At 31.2% G+C, this 18,534-nt stretch overlaps 1 protein-coding gene across 4 annotated transcripts in view; it reads right to left on the bottom strand.

Moving 5' to 3' along the window:
- LOC127736442 (calcium-responsive transcription factor-like) overlaps positions 1 to 18,534 on the bottom strand; it is a 91,039-nt gene that overhangs the window by 49,944 nt on the left and 22,561 nt on the right. For 2 of the 4 annotated variants that reach the window (XM_052246989.1, XM_052246988.1), the window contains 3 exons: positions 17,350 to 17,489; positions 15,736 to 16,633; positions 10,060 to 10,257 (listed from right to left, as the gene is read on the bottom strand). The exons of 1 other annotated variant lie outside the window; for it this stretch is intronic. In XM_052246989.1, the coding sequence (XP_052102949.1) occupies positions 10,238 to 10,257; positions 15,736 to 16,633; positions 17,350 to 17,489 (1,058 nt within the window). In that variant the 3' untranslated portion in view covers positions 10,060 to 10,237. Of the gene's footprint in view, positions 1 to 10,059; positions 10,258 to 15,735; positions 16,634 to 17,349; positions 17,490 to 18,534 lie in introns of those variants that run through there. One more of the 4 variants, XM_052246991.1, reaches the window with a different exon arrangement.

Genomic DNA, 18,534 nt, shown 5'->3' with positions numbered 1-18,534 from the left:
TATGTATACATCATTTTGTAATTTGAATATCAAAGTATATGTTTCATTGATACATTTCTCTTTTTTTACTTTAAGATTAGAATTAAGACACAGAATATGATTTACAATACTTGATAAAATGAGCTTTCCGAATATTTACCTGCAGTCAATTCTAGTTTTCACACATTTGTATATAATATTTAGCGCAGAGTACGTTCTTCCTGATGTTTCATGTTTTCGTTGAACATATGGAAGATTTAAAGAAAAAACAATCACACATAATAGTTTATATAAAAAAGAAAATTTGGTATGATTGCCAATGAGACAACTCTCTACAAGAGACCAAATGACACAGAAATTAACATCTATGGGTCACCGTACGGCCTTCAACAATGAAAACAGCCCATATCGCATAGTCAGCTATAAAAGGCCACGAAATAACAAATGTTAAACAATGCAAACGAGAAAACTAACGGCCTAATCTATGCACAAAAATTGGACGAAAAACAAATATATAATACATCAACAAATGACAATCACTGATGTTTATCATATTTTATCAATATCTTTTTTGATAAATCATGTTAGATTTTGCAAATTTTGTGACTTGGATGAGAAAGTTGTCTAATTGGCACTCATACCACATCTTCTGATATCTAGTAACTTTTAATCTAATCTAGTATTTATTTAAGTGGATAAAGGAGGTCTATATTGATAAATCAGTGCTTGGGAGTACTGACGGATATTTAAAAGATGACTTTATTTTGAAGCGGGAAATAAAAATTAAGCATTACATGGTATTAGTCATTGGAAGGCACAACAATAAATGTAGAGTTCATAATAAAAGTTGGTGCAACTACAATTATTTTCACTAAGGAAGTGCAATTTCAATTATCACTTTAATACAAAAAAAAAATAAAATCACAAAAATACTGAACTCTGAGGAAAATTCAAAACGGAAAGTCCTTAATCAAATGGAAAAATCAAAAGATAAAACACACCAAACGAATGGATAACAACTGTCATATTCCTGTTTTATAGCTAGCTAAACCTCTCACTTGTATGACAGTCGCATCAAATTCCGTTATATTAACAACGATGCGTGAACAAAACAAACAGATATATTAGGTAAAAATGTCAAAAAAAGGGGAACAGCAGTCAACATTGGGTTATCATCCCAATCACCTAACAAACAAACAAATATGTAACAAAGAAGCACAAAATGGCACATAGACTAAGCACATTAGCAAAAATCAAAGACAAGAATACACAAATCTACCATAGTACAACAACACAATGACGAGACGCACAAGTACAGAGCCACGTCATACATGCATCAAAGAAACATAAAAGGCATATAGACAAAGCACATAGCAAAAATTAACGAAAAGCATACAAACCTGCTCCACAATAGCACAACAACGGGATAAACAAGTACAGAGCCAAGCTATATGTATCGAAGCAACACCAAAAGGCACACAGACACAGCACACCAGCAAAAATGAAAGACAAGAATACGAGAACATCATAAACAATGACATAATGACAGGATGCACAAGCACAACAAGTATCCCAATCACAACAAAAAAAACCAAATATTTAACAAAGAAGCACAAAAAGTCATATTTCACATCTTACAACCTCATGCCTTGCCCTCCCACCTTTGAATTCTATTTATGAATGCCAAATCCACCCATAAACGATTGACAGATCTTAAGCACAGGGACCGAATGGCCAGACCAACACTGACCCCGAAGTAGAATCGCGCGCCTGACGTCAGAATTGTCATTGATAGTTTTTGAATATATACTAGAATTTTGCCAAATGCACAATGTAGGTAATTGTTTGGACAAAATGATTATTATATTATTTATCTGCCTTTCTTTCATCCAGCTTCTGTTTAAAAATGAAATATAAGATAAATATCAATGAAATTTCAAAACCAGAGAACGTATATACAAATTTATGGATACATTCCTTGAGATCCTTTCCGTAATGGCTCCTTCCCGTAATGCATTCTTAAGGTTATTATCACAATCATTCTCTTTTCTATTTTTATACTCAAATGGTCCTGTCATTTTCGTTATTTAAAGCAAATTTGAAAGCTAGTGTTGGGTAAGATAGTTGAGTTCATATATATGTTGCACTCAAATATATAAATGGTACAACCACAGTATCAGATGAACCAAGATGCAAGATGACTATTACTTAGCCCTGATGATACACCAACCGATTGTACTTTATTGATATCAGAAAGCCAAAAAAACGCAATGATTATGTTTACCTTAGTACCCAGATCCTTATTGACATTATCAATGATTTTATAAACTTATTATATAGATCCTCTGTACCTCAGTTTGTACCTGGATTACAGAATTACTATTATTAAATATACCCTATTACATTAGTGATAACAAACATATCAACCCATCACGATCTGTATGGGCCTGTCTAAAGTCAGGAGCCTGTAAGTCACTGGTTGTCGTTGGTTAGTGTTTTCAGATTTGTTTTTCTTTGTTTTCAATTTGAATGTTCATCAGAGCGTTTGTTTTTCTTGTTTTTCATTTGATCATGTCGGAACATTTTATAGCTGATAAAACGTTATATAAGTATATGCGCATTGTTAACTACTTAAAGAGGAATAAAACCACTTATTTATACCCCCATTACTGTCTATGTTAAATTCTGCAGTTTCAAGCATTAATGTCTACTTTGTCTTAAAGGGGCACTAGCTGTCAAATTCATGTTCACCGTTTGTCTAAAATTCACACATCTGATTTATAACATACTAAAACGTATATCCAAATTACAATAAGTCTGAAAAACAGTTAACAATGCATGTACACGATAACATGTATCAGAATTACGTATGTATTTTAGTCTACACGCTATCTAATTAACTATCGAGATGACCTCCGAATTCTGCCCATGATCACACAACCCGATATAAATATAAACATAAATATAAATACCATAGCGACCTCGTGCATTTGAATTTGTATAGGTCTGTTTGATTTTATGTCATAGGTTAAAAAAATAAGTTAATTAAGGTTTGTACCTGTATAAGAATGAATTTTTGTTAATCGAATCAGTCAACGAAATGGTTCACCTTTGTTTCACTTTCAATGTTGACATTCTTTTCTTTTTAATGGCTGAACACGACTTATGCATGCGTAACCAATTTCTAGCTAATGGGTTAAATTGAAGGTCATATGAATACGGACTTAATGAGGTTGAATTATTCACTTGCAAGTAACTAATTCATCAGCGATATTTCTTTGCTTATTTAGACAAAATATAACCAAATTGGCTGCTAAAAAATTATTATGTCATTATTTCACTTCTATTAATGATTGAACCAAACGAAATCCTATTCTTTTTTTCATATCTCGTAGCTATTGCCCTATAAGTTCTAATAAAGTGGCAGTCATTTCTTATCTTAACTATACCTTATCTGACTTGTGCTGAAAAATTCAGCATACTTTTAATAGCATATTAGAACGTTCTGGTTCCCGGAAGTCTGTTGTTCAAAAAAAGGTTTGATTTGAACAAAAGGGCAAGTGTGCCACCTATTATAATTTGATTAACTTTTTCTATTAAAAGCTTTGAATTTGATATCAAAACTACCCATATATTCCACCTTGACAAAGATATTGCTATCAATCTTACCACACCATTAAGTAGAATATCAATACCATTCATGAATTCACAGTTTTTTTTTAATTTCCTTAACTGATTTTAATCTTTTCATTATGTTTTGCAATGGACTAGCCAAAGACGTAGACACTATTTCCGATTAGAGTAAGGCTTTGTGGTCGCCGAAACAAATAAGAATTGAACTGATCCATGAGACATGTGCTACATGCATCAACCTTTAAAGACCTCAATGCGGAGAAGCACCTGTCCTTCCTCCTCCATAGATATGTTATTATCCTTACAGATAAAACCCCAAGTAACATTGTATTTGTATGCAACATTATACTGCTTGATACAGGAATTGGGTATTTGCATTTCACTCACTAGAAATCTGCAAATACATCCTCACGACACTTAACTAGGAGGAAATCCTGAATAAATATAGCTTTGATCTGTGCACTTTTGGAATGTCAATCTTATATAAGGAACTGGATATCCCGTCATTTTATTGCAATATTTTTATTACAAACATTACATTTCTGTGTTGTCTAAGTAATCCACGAAACATCTTTCTACTTATTAACATCAATTTTATCAGCATTCTCTGAACAATATAAATAAAAAGTGTCAATGAAACAACTTTCCATCCACGTCATGTGTAAAAAGTTAACAATTATTACTGACGAAGGATATCGGTTATCCGAAATAATTATAGATATCTGTATTTAATTTTCCCCTAATATTAATAATGGTGTTGTTTTGTACACTTTTTAAGCGTATATCTATTCTATTTATTGTGTACAGGTATCGTTACTGTTGAAGATGGAATTGGATGCAGATTAGCTAAATATCTGTCATAAAGGATCGTAAGATGCAGTCGCAGAAATAATTATTGGAGAGAGTATATATACACTGAATACATCTTGCGGGGTCCGCATGAGGTATGTTTTCAAGATTAATTCGGTTTAAATTACGATATTGCTAGTTCTCTAATGCTTAGTCGATTTATACCTTTTTTGACCTTTTAGATGTTTTTCTAATGAAGCAACGTGTGAGATTTTTTTTTATCCTAACTCTTCATTGGTCAAATTTTTATTTTTTCCTCTGAATTTCATAATTTTGATTAAAGAAGTTGACCATGTTTGATGACATTACAAAGAAAGAATACATATTTTTGCAGATGATTGGAAAAGAAAGATGAATTTTGTCGGCATATCGTCTTAAATCCTTAGAGAAGCAGATTCTACCATAAAATCCCGTGTTAAACGACATTTCTCTTCTCTCCCCTGTTAGATTTTGAATATTTGAAGTGATCGGCGACTCTCGCGTTTTTAAAAGTAAAAGAGAAATATCGTTGAATACCTGATGCAATGGTAGAACCTATATATTTATAAACCAATTTTGGATTAAGTGGTCCTGAGGTAGTTGTTTGACAGTATACTTCAACCACACAGGCACTTGTCTCAGAAAAAAAAATTAAGGTATATATTCTGAGACAAGTGCCTGTGTTCAACCAATGTAACTTAACATGTCGTTGAACATTCCATACCTCACTGAAAACCCCACCCATCATATACGTAATATATTTCATCCATTTTAACTAATACAAGCTTGTACCAGAAACATTTAGATAGACAGATTTGAGAGAATACAAATAGCTTCATTTCCTTTCATTTAATCTAAGTACACATACTTATTCAAAATATATAATTTTCATCCCGTGTTATTATCCTGTAAGCAACAAATATATTTCAACATAAGAAATTAAATTATGTGAGGTTACATTTTAGCATTCTGTGGGGTAGGAAATGTACAGGTGAGCGGAAATGCTAAAATGGACATTTCATATATACTAGTATGTTAGACAATTCTTAGTCATGTTTAATGCATATCTAAAACCCAAGTCGTAGGACAAGGGTTTTAAATGTTCATAAAACATGACAAGTATTGTCTGACCAATTTAGAACATTTTTACTTATACATCCCGCCATTGACATTGTGCTATTGTTCCATGATAATTTTTGTATTTTTGTCATTCATTTTTGCTAATATGCTTTGTCTATATGCCTTTTTGTGTTTCTTTGTTACATATGACGTGGCTCTGTACTTATGTATACATCCCGTCATTGTGTTATTGTGCCATGGTAAATGTTTGTTTACATATTTGTTTGTTTTTATATTGATTAAGATAATAACACAGTGTTGAATGCTGTACCCCTATTTTTGACATTTTTACCTATTATGTTTATAAAAAAAGAAGATGTGGTATGATTGCCAATGAGACATCTCTCCACAAGAGACCAAATGACACAGAAATTAACAACTATAGGTCATCGTTTGTTTGTTTGTTTTGTACACGCATCGTTGTCAATATAATGGAATTGTATGCTACTGTCTTACAAGTGAGAGGTTTAGCTAGCTGATAAAACCATTTTCTACATAAGAAAATGCCTGTACTCAGTCAGGAATATGACAGTTGTTGTCCATTCGTTTGATGTGTTTGAGTTTTTGAGTGATATTACAAACTAATCCTTTTCCATTGTAAAGGTAAAACCTCAACAAGTTTTTACTTTTGATAATGAAGTGTATTGCATATGGTAAAATTTATTACTTGTGTATCTTAAATTTCTTGATTATGAACAGCGCTCAATGTTCTATTAATCAGCTTTTTGAAATTTGTATAAATTTTAATAATTATAAAAAAAACTAACTCATTAAATATGACAATTATGATCATTAAACATCAGATGCTTACCTTTTATTGATGAATGTCCATGTATTGGTTATTTGGAAAAGGTTCCTTTGTTTTATATATAAACAGTCATTGTTTTCTTTGAGAAAAAATTACGGACTCTAAGATCTTGAATAAAAATTAGATTGACGATTTTTTCTTTCATCTCTTTTTTGGTTCCATAAATGTACCATTATTAACGTTTACAATATTCAAAATATTTTTATAATTCCATTCTCCTTAATCTTTAATCAGTAGGCCGTTTTCCTATTGATATTGCCTCAGGGGATTTTACATTAAATTATTGTAGTTATTAAGAGTTCACTTTCATAACAAATCTACAATGAAAATTCATTCATGAATAGCATTTTATAGAGCATGGAAAGCCATGTACAATGAAATTTAGAATATAGCAAAGTGCTCTCGACCAATGAAATTGTAGGATTTGATGCGTGAAGAATGAATGTAAATCATGTTCATAGTAAAGGATTATCCTGTTATTTGGGTCTATCTACTGTTCAAAACAAAGAGTTTCTATAAATGAGTTACAACTGCCCCGAAGCACATTTATCAGATTGAAAGGATTTATCACACAGTGATTGAAACTGACTAAAAGTTGAATTTTGAAACAAACAAAAAACTCAAAATAAGTTAAAGTTTACTGTGCAGTAAATTTGGTACCGTGAATATTATTATGAAAATATTAAAAACTTCAAATTACTAAATAAGTAAACAATATCAAAGCATATGCAAAAAAAGAGAAAAAAACTGCTTTAAAATAAAAAAAATACCTTAATCTTTAGTTTTCCAAAAACTTTGATCACTGGATCAGCGGTTGGGAAGAATAGTTATTTCCAATATTTCGATAAAATAAAATAAACTGCTTCGCTGAGTGCAGCTAGATACGCCCGCAGAGGTCCAACCCTGAACAGTTGGGGCAAAAATTGACACAATATTGAAGCTTGATTCAGGTCTGAATTTGGATTGTAATTAAATATTTGACATATTATAGGTTTCTGAATAAATGTAGTCAAAGAACTTGAAATGGGTTATATGAATTTATATTCAATTAAAGATTTCTTGCTGTTGTGCAATACTAAGTAAATCTGTTGTCAGACTATCAACAAATAAAGTTCAATTAATTCTCAATGTCATATTAGAAATTTATGAAAATAAAAAAAGAGCTTACATCAATAGATATAAACAATTCACCAAAGTTTCATGAGAATTGGTGACAGCATTATCGAGTTATTGTCCGAAAACTGGAAAATCACCACTTTTTTTAATGAATAAAACCCCATAACTCAGAAATGTAAAATGTTAAATTTATAAAATTCTAAAGGGAGCTTACATCAATACATACAAACAATTCACCAAAGTTTCATAAGAAGTGCTGAAAGCATTTTTGAGTTTTTGTCTGAAAACTGGAAAATCCCCCCTTTTTATGGATAAAACCCTGAAACCTCGGAAACGTTAACTCTAAAATTTATAAAAATCGAAAGGGAGCTCATGTCAAAAGATATAAACAATTCACCACAATTTCTTGCAAGTTGGTGAAAGCATTCTTGACTTATTGTCTGAAAACTGGAAAATCCCCCTTTTTTTAATGAATAAAACCCCATAACTCGGAAACGTAAAATCTAAATTTTATAAAAAACGAAAGGGAGCTCACGTCAATAGATATAAACAATTCACCAAAGTTTTATGCAAATTGGTTAAAGCATTTTTGAGTTAATGTCCAACCTGTTGACAACGGACAGATGGACGGACAGACGGACGGACAGACGGACGGACGGACAGATGGACAACGGTATTCCATAATACGTCCCGTAAACGGGCGTATAAAAACAAAACAAAACAGGAATTAAACTTTTAAAAACTTTTAAAGGCACTTTATTTGAACATTTCCCTGATATAATAAAATAGTATTTGATGTAAAAAGCCGGACGAAAATATTGGCTGTTAAATAAAATTTATTTTAAATGTATAAATTGATTTAAACTGTAAATTAAAAAAAGGATAATTCATCACTAAAATATTACATGATTTACATCATGTACATTCATACTCACAATCAGGAAACCTATACAATTCCTACATTTTCTTTGTTCTGTTGTGCTACCTAATATGTATAACGCATTTTTTTTTAAATATTTCCCAAATAATAAGAAAGTCCTTTCATCACTAAAAGTAATCCATAAATGAAATGCCTAAAAAGGAAGTCATGCATTAAATATAAACATTGCACTGACAATGAAACTAATTATTAAATACAACCAATTTAGAGATCATTTAAGCCTTGAGCACTTTACAATATTCTAAGTTTGTAAGAGAATGATAATCCCTTACTTCATGATAAGTACTCGCTAATGCTCGAACTAATCATGAAGAAAGCGATTATTATTCTCTTACATATACTTAGAAAGGAAAAAACTATTTTTTGATTAGACGAAAAGGGGTGAGTATGTTCTAAACATTTAACAAAATCAATAACAATGCATGTTTGCATTTCAGAAATAAATGAATTGACATACTAATTACAACGTAATATATCCTTTTCATTTACACCTGTGTGTCAATAGACAACTTTCCAGTTTGATGCATTTCCGTCAAAAACTTTGATTTTAGTGAACATCATTCGTGCGTTTAGGGGCATCGTCACTTCGGTTACCATGTTGAGAGAGTGGTTGGAAAACTATGATGCTATATTGCACGAATCATTCAGCAAATTCAATTCTCATCAATTGACAATCAGCCTTGCTATCATTAGGGAATTGTGATTAAGTACATACAGAACAAACATTATTTCTAGTTTATCCTTCACAATGAGGATCACTAAGACGCTTGCTGAACGTTAATAGTGCAGGGATACAGGCGATCCCCTTTTTCTGGTAAATGACGTCATAAAGGCCACAGATTTTTAATTGACGACTTTCTTCAGGTGAAGGACAAACTGGAAACTGGTCTATTGAAGTAGTTTGTAAAATGGTATACATATCCATGGTTACAATTTGATTCTATGTCTAACATGTTTAATGGGTAAGTTTTAAAAATACCTGCAGCAATTTCATTCTATGTGTATGTGCTTATTATCCCCAATATAAGCAATGATGAAAATTGTGAGTTATGAATCATCTCTACAAAAATGTATTATTACATAAATATTTTTTGCCTTTTGGATTTTCTTTGTTGACATATTTGTTTGCTTTGATAGTGATTAAAATTATAACACAGTGTTGTCTGCTTAACCCCTATTTTTGACATTTTTACCTATTATGTCTGTTCATTTTGTTCACACATTGATGTCAATATAATGGAATCTTTATGCGTGACTGTCATACAAGTGAGAGGTTTAGCTAGCTATAAAACCAGGTTCAATCCACCATTGTCTACATCAGAAAATGCCTGTACCAAGTCAGGAATATGACAGTACAGAGTTTGGTATTTAAATTATTTAATTTTGGCATCCATTTGCTTGATGTGTTTGAGCTTATGATGTTGCCATTTGATTAGGGACTTTCCGTTTTGAATTTTCATCTGAGTTTGGTATTTTTGTTATTTTACGTGAGAGGTTTAGCTAGATATAAAACCAGGTTCAATCCACCAATTTCTACAGCAGAAAATGCCTGTACCAAGTCAGGAATATGACAGTTCTGAATATGCTTTATGCTGTGCATGTTGAGCATGCTGAGTGAGTAAATAAAAAACTCCTAAAATATTTATCTTTAATTTAAAGTGACTCAATATTTCACATCTCATTGTTTTATCTTAAATAGCAATAATTTAAAAGACTATTATGAATTATAAAGATCAGAAGCACTTAGAACTGTGTGATCATTATAATGTTTTAACTCTTGCCAAATTATCAATACTGTCTGAATGTGAGCATGGTCAGGAATCCTCAAGGTTACCTGTAATATAAAAATAAATTGAATCCTTGAATATTTTTAATACCAAGTTCCATTCATCAAATATGTTCATTACAAAATTTAAACATAAAAATTAAATGATTCAGTTATTGAAAAAATAAATTGTTAAAAAAAAAATCTTCATACAAAACAAAATTAAATGGATTTACCCCCCCCCCCCCCCCACCACCAACATTTATTTTTTTATAAACTTGGTTCACCTCATTGGTGATAACATTTACACACATGTATATAAAACAGTTTAATTACATGGTTCTCTTGGAAGTTTTTTTTTTGGCTTGGAAGCTCACAAAACAACTAATGTTTTTTAACATAAAATTCAAATAAATTGATTACACAAAATGCGTTTTTAGTTTCTTTTATGATCAGGGTTCTCACTAGGAATTTTTCATGGTGAGTCCTGGGACTCTTCACTTTTAGAAATGGTGAGTCCCAAAAGATTTTCATGAATCCAGGATGCATGTATTTTTTTGTGCCTTAATATAATGAAATACAGTCAGGAGTACTACTTGTACAAGTAATTTTTATTTACTTGAATAAGTAAAAAAAAATATACTTATATAAGTAAATTATAATGTTTAAATAATCTCCCCTTAATTTTCTCAAAAAATTACTTATACAAGTAAATTTTTTTTACAATTCCACCAAAATTCTCAAGTTTTGAGATGTAAAATCATGACTATAATGATTTTTCCCAGGTTAGCTCATAATTTTTTATTAAAGTTCAATGTTTCATCTCATTAATTCAACAAAGAAACTGATTGCCCAAAGATCTTAAGTATTTGCGCAAAGCCTTCAAAAATTGCTCCTTTGGGGCTTGTAAATGACCAGTGTTCTGAAGATAACAGACAAATGGGATTTTCATTGTCCATGAAATTACACTCAAATGATTAGTAAAGACATTTGCAATGGGCAGACAAATTAAAATTCTATTAGAGCAAAGAAATCCTAAGAATTTAAGAAATGAAGATAAGATTACTTTTTCACTTATATAAGTAAAAAAATCTGAATGTCTAAGGGACATAACTAAGTCAATTTTTTTTTACCTATACAAGTAAATAAAATTCACTTGTATAAGTATCCTACAAATTTACTTATATAAGTATATTTTTTTTACTTCGTAAAGTAAATAAAAATTACTTGTACAAGTAGTACCCCTGACTGAAATATGACGAAATAAAACTAAAACGATGCGTGTTTGCCATGGATTGGTAGTTTTTATTATATCAATAAAATTTATGATCTCTCAATAGTTATTGTTCATTACAACATATATATAACAGACTTCTTTCTATGTCTATCAATTCTTGGTTTTGTGGACATTGACTCTTGGTCTTTTACTTGGAACTGATGATTCAATGTCATCAAGTTTCCTTTTGAAGACGGACTTTAACTTTGACTGACTCATTGTGATACTTTATTTAATAATTCAGTTAATAATCACGTTGATGTTGCATCATTATAATTATCATAGTCTTTAATAAAAACAAGCAAATCTAAAGTGAAAACTGTTCATAATAATGAGCATTGATGAGTTTGGCTTTAAACTTTTTTAAATCCGATCTGTTTCAATTTCAAAACATTTTTTACCTTTGTTTACGATCGCGATGTTCAACATGCACAATACGAGAAAATGTTAAATTATTTGAAGACCAGTAAAATTATTTTTAACCGTAAAATTTTATATCTACACTGTTCTACGATCACTATATTTTATGCATAGTAGCAACAGTTATGAAATATTATATCATATCATTTCAAATTCTCAAACAAAATTTACTTTTTTGTTTCAATCGATATGTACGTGATGTTCAACAAGTGGAAATATTCACGCTTTCCAAATACTAGTAAATTTTTTTAAAATCGGTGATGATTACATATTAATTAATTAGTTTGAACAGAATTATTATATTTTAGGATGAAATACATTTAATTTAAAAAAAATAGTTATCATTCTACAAAAATATTGATCTACGCATCACATAAATTTTTCAACATAGACTTCCGCTTTAGTTTCTCGTCAAAACAATGTCGACAATCATGAATCTTCTAGGCAAAACGATGTGTTTGGGACTCAGGGGATACAATGAGACGCGTCCCAAGGACTCACGGGTTTCAAAAATGACGGGTCCAGCTCGATTTTCATGCGTCCAGGACACGTATACACGTCTTAACATTGCTTAACGAGAACCCTGATGATGCAATGGTCTATAAAAAAGCTAATAAAGAGTTTTATCTGTGTATTCCACTACAAACTAGTAAAAGTCTGAAATGGCCTATATTTGTACTCGACTGTACTGATTTTTACTCGACCAGTCTGAATTGGTCTGAAATTTACTTGATAATACTCGACTGTAGTCTGAACCATACTTAACAGTCTGAACTTGTACTCAACCTTTACTCGACCAGTACTTTACCATTTTATTTTCGTCTGAACCATGCTTGACCTAGTCTGAACCATGCTCGACCTAGTCTGAACCATACTCGACCTAGTCTGAACCATACTCGACCTAGTCTGAACCATACTCGACTAAGTCTTAACCAACCTAGACCTAATTTTTGTATCTATCTATTGTATTTCATCAATTTAGGAACTGTTTTTAACAGCTATTTCCCCTGGCTAGAAATTTGAACAACAATTTGAAAGTTCAAATGAATTCAATAGGGCATTGAAACCAAAATTTCACAATTAACATAATATAAATTCAACACCATATTTATCAACATTTACATATATATATCACCTTTTAAAATAATCTCAAAACTGAATTGTGACTAGTATTTTCAATGTTATTAAATTTTTTTTTAATGTTTCAGATATATTTTATGGTGTCTGGACAATTTTCAACATTTACTTAAGCCTTGTATAGATTTATGGTGTCAGTTGAGTTTAGTTAATAATGCAGTGAACATTTTTTTTATTAAAATATATTTAAAATAGTATATAAAGCAACTTAATAAATTTTAAAAATCACACCTTTGTTTTGTAAAACCAAGAATTTAATATAATCATAATAATAGAACTTCCATAGCAATTCTTGATAACCATTTAAAAAAGGAAATGTGTTCCAAAGTTGCAGAAAAAATTTATTTCAATTAAATTTAAATAACTTTTATCAAAATTAAAGACATGGCATACAAGAAGCACTTTAATAAGGTTTAATTACCTCAGTACATGTGTGTTTTACATGTAAAAAGAAAGCCCTTTTTTTCTTAAACTTGTGTATTACTTATCTAGTGAATTCAAAAGGCCTTGCGATTTGAGTTTTACAGGATGTTGCAATTTTTAATGAATGCTAATTAGAAAGTAATACTCTCTGACCAGGTGTGATCTTTTTAATGAGTTTGCCCCAAGCAGGAGGTATTACTTTATACTTTACCATTAATCAGAAGAAAATTTTTCTTTAATTTTTTATCCCTTTTTGATATATATTATATATAATATATCCCAAATTATAATAAGAATAGATATATTTCTAATATAAGGTTAAACAATTTCAGTGATTTTTTGGCTGTTGTTTCCCCATTAGAAAGATAATTATATAACTATTGTATGTAACCATGAAACTTATATAGTTTTTCTTTAGGAATTTAGGAAAATTAAGTTTAAAAAAAAAAAGAAGCACCTTAATAAGGTTTTATTACCCTCAGTAAAGGTGTGGTATTTAGTTAAAAGAAAATCTTTTTTTTAACAAAACTCTAAAACTTTAAAATTAATATAATTAAATTATTATATAAGATAATTTAGTTTAACTATCTCTATTTGATAAATCTGAGAATCATGTAAGGATGTAAAAATATGTTTTTATATATATCTTTATTTTATTGTGGCTGTTGTCATGTCAGAAAAAAAGAAATTAATTTAAACAGCTAAAATTAAAAAAAAAGTATAGGTTTTTTGGTCAAGTATGGTTCAGACTGGTCGAGTATTGTTCAGACCTTTGGTCGAGTATGGTTTAGACTGAAAAAATTGGTCGAGTACAGGTCGAGAATCGGTTAAGACTGTTTCAGACTGGTCGAGTAATAGTTCAGACTATTTTCAATGGCAAAAATAAGGGTCAAGTACAAATCAGTACGGTCGAGTATGGTTAAGACTGGGGTCGAGTAATGTCGAGTAAAATTCAGACCAATTCAGACTGGTCGAGTAAAAATCAGTACAGTCGAGTACAGACATAGGCCATTTCAGACTTTTACTGGTTTGTAGTGTTCATTAATCAAATTTAAAAACTTTTAAAACCTTTTTTTTTTAAATGTTGCTCTTCATGGTTTAAAATGTTTCTTGGAAAATGGTTCTATGTAATATACATGTACAGGACTCACACTACAAAAAATTGTCTTTATGAAATAATATTCAACCAACTGTATAGTCACTGCTTTAACCTCTTTTCAAAAGAAAATAATTCGTTTATGTCTTTGAATTTCTTTACTTTAAAATAATAAATTGCCGTTTCCTCAACTTGGTAAAAATTGAAAATTGACCATGAGGAAAGTGACTGAAAGCGAGTTTTGTGAACAACAGGGAGACTATATATCGCTTTCATGGCTTTTGACGGTCAGGCAAAGTGAGTTAACGGATAGGAAAGCAACTTTATGGCCCCCAGTCACCTGTAAGCGTTAGCCCTAATATAAATATACATAAATAAATAAATGTGGATAGTGTCCACATGTGGACACAGATGATGCCCCCGCTTGCATATCATATAGTTATAAAGGGACATAACTGAAGAACAGTAAAAGTGACGCTACCCAAATTTGAACTTGATCTGAGTTTTGTGTGTAAGTCTCATAACATTTGGTTGAAGCTAACTTAAGTAGAGAACAGAAACTAAAAATTCCGCAATTTTTCTATTTATAAAGGGGCATAACTCAATAATGGTTAAAGTGACGCCACCAAAATTCAAACTTGATCTGTGTTTTGTGGTAATAAGCCTTGTGTATAAGTTTCATAACATTTGGTTGAGGCAAACTTAAGTTAGAGAACAGAAACTAAAAATTTTGCAATTTTTCCATTTATAAAGGGGCATAACTCTAGAACGGTTTAAGTGACGCCACCAAAATTCAAACTTGATCTGTGTTTTGTGGTAATAAGCATTGTGTATAAGTTTCATTTGGTTGAGGCAAACTCAAGTTAGAGAACGGAAACCAATTTTGGGACGTACGGACGGACGTACATACGTACGTACAGACGGACAAGGGTAAAACTTAATGCCCCCACCGCTACGGCGGGGGCATAAAAACATGCATGTAGCTACTAGTACTGTAAAACAAGAATTAGACAGAAAATAATTCAACTAGACATCAGTGGAAGAAACTTTGTGTCTGTTCTTATTTGGGCATGTTGGGAAAGTCATAATGAGATGATATTTATAAAAGTACCTTTTTTGACAAGTTTTTCTGGGGTAACCAGTCCTTAAGCAGTTAAATAAGCATAGAAATTTGCAGTAATAATAAAAAATTTACCCTGCATCAAAGATTCATCAATGGCCGTTTCCATTTCCTCCTGTGACATTTCTGAACTAATTTGATTTGATTGCACATCTTCATTTTCTTTATGGTTTAGTTTTATACTATAATGTTCAAGTTGGGAAGAATCGACATCATCATTTGAAAAAGTAATTTGCATATCTGCAATAGACTGTGAGTTATCAATCTGCATATCTGTGCAATCTGATGAAGAATAAGCCAGAGAAACATTATCGTCTGATGTAATTTGTCCGATTTGAACAGGATGAATATTACCGTTAGAAAAGCTAAACAAGTTGTTTCCTACTCCAGAAATTGGTATAATTTGTAATCCATTGACAGAGTACGGTATTTGAATGATTCCAGTCATGTCTCCAGATAATGTGTTTATTTCAAGTGGCGCCACCTGTGACGATGTCCCACTTATTTGACTTTCTGAAGGTAAAGGATCAATCTGCAAATGAGATGTTTCACTTTTTCTTTTGATTCCTAGCTCAGTTGTCTGAATGTGTGTTTGTGACTGAGATTCTGAAATTTCTGAATTTTCTGATTTTGGAATTATATTGCTCATATCATTGTTTCCTTCTTCACCAATTTGTGATGTATTTTCTATCGAGTTCATGCTCTGATCTAAATTTTCACAACCTATATGTTGACCTAGATTTTCTATTGTATATTGAGAACTAATGCCATCTTCTGACTGTAAACCGTCAATTGAAAGATTTGGTACAGAATTAAAACTTGTCACTAAACTGTCACTTGTACTAAAACTTGGCATAAAATTGTCAACAGAGGAAAAATTATTTTCATCTGTGTTTACATCGTTAGTTTCATCAGGTTTTTGATCAGTCAGTATTTTTTCAGATATTGATGTAACTGCTTGGTCAATTTGTTGCTGAAAAGAAAAAAATACACCAAATAAAGACATTTAAAGTTTACAGGACATTTGTTATACAATGCACCCAGCATAACATGACATTGGTTATCATTCTATTTGCCTGTTTTAAAATTCTTCAAAGAAACCTAAATCCAAAACTCGAACAACTGCACTGAGATATCTTTTTTTGAAATTAGTTTTGTCGAAAATATATCAGATATGCTAGATTGATATCAATTTATGACAGTTTATAACACTTATCAAATGTAAGTAACTTTACATAGTAATTCAATGAAAAAATATCTTTAAAAATGACCTGACCAAAAGAATATGAAAATGTGGTCAATGCCTATGACAGAAATCAGAAGGAAATATATTTCGATGTCTTTTGGCTATTTGTATAGTCTCTGTCTCATTGAAATATAACCAACATCTCCTTTTATTCATGGTCCCAACAAATTCACATTCCAGAAGTAGAACGGTCTCTCAATTCATAATGTTTTTACTGGAACAAATTTTAACAGAATTCTATTTTAAACAAAGTATATTGGTCTTTGGGGGATTTTATATGTCCTCTTACCCTCCAATATCCATTTTATTGGAATAAGTCGAAAGTGAATAATTAATAGAAATATATTTATCTAGAATATCTCACAATGCCAAAGACATTTTGCTCAGTGCAGTAGTCTTTACAATATTTGAATTATAGAAAGAAAAGATAAAAACATTCTTACCTGTAAAAGTGATCCTGCTGGGAACATATTTGGATGTAGTCTTGACAACAACTGAGCAGTCTCAGGAGTCAAGGTTGTACTCACTCTGGTGGTGCCATCACTAAGATGTGTTTCTATTCTAGATATTACATGATGGCCATCTATAAAAGAAATAGGATTAGTTAATATTCAATACAAGAGTGCACACGCTGAAATGTCTCGCCTACTATACTGACCATTGATTTTATGTTGATAGTCCTAAATATAAAGTTTTACTACAAGTATCATATTAACATTTCTGATCCAAGAAAATGAGGTCAAGGTCAGATAAACCAAGCCGGAAATACATGTACACCTTTAATACAATCATTCCATACACCGAATATAGATGACCTATTGCTTATAGTATAAAAGAAACAGACCAAACCATGGAAAACTGAACATTGACCAATGAACCATGAAAATGAGGTGGAGTTCAGATGATACCTGCCAGACAGACATATACACCTTACAATCATTCCATACACCAAATATAGTTGACCTATTGCTTAAAGTTTAAGAAAAACAGACCAAAACACAAAAACTTAACATTGAGCAATGAACCATGAAAATGAGGTCAAGGTCAAATAAAACCTGCCAGACTGACATGTACATCGTAAAATATTTCCACACACCAAATATAGTTGACCTAATGCATACAGTATTAGAAAAACAGACCAAAACACAAAAACTTAACATTGAGCAATGAACTGTGAAAATTAGGTCAAGGTCAAATAAAACCTGCCAGACTGACATGTAGATCGTAAAATATTTCCATACATCAAATATAGGTGACCTATTGCATACAGTATTAGAAAAACAGACCAAAACACAAGAACTTAACTTTTATCACTGAATCATGAAGATGAGGTCAAGGTCAGATGACACCTGCCAGTTGGACATGTACACCTTACAATCATTACATACACCAAATATAGTAGACCTATTGCTTATAGTATCTGAGATATGGACTTGACCACGAAAACTTAACCTTGTTCAATGATTCATGAAATGAGGTCGAGGTCTGGTGAAGACTGTCTGACAGGCATGAAGACCTTGCAAAGTAAGCACATACCAAATATAGTTATCCCATTACTCATAATAAGAGAGAAACTAACATTACAAAAAATTTTAACTTTTTTTTCAAGTAGTCACTGAACCATGAAA

This window comes from Mytilus californianus, unplaced genomic scaffold (genome assembly GCF_021869535.1).
Source record: "Mytilus californianus isolate M0D057914Y unplaced genomic scaffold, xbMytCali1.0.p SCAF_31, whole genome shotgun sequence".
NCBI classification, from domain to species: domain Eukaryota; kingdom Metazoa; phylum Mollusca; class Bivalvia; order Mytilida; family Mytilidae; genus Mytilus; species Mytilus californianus.
This window is presented reverse-complemented; position numbering and strand designations above follow the sequence as displayed.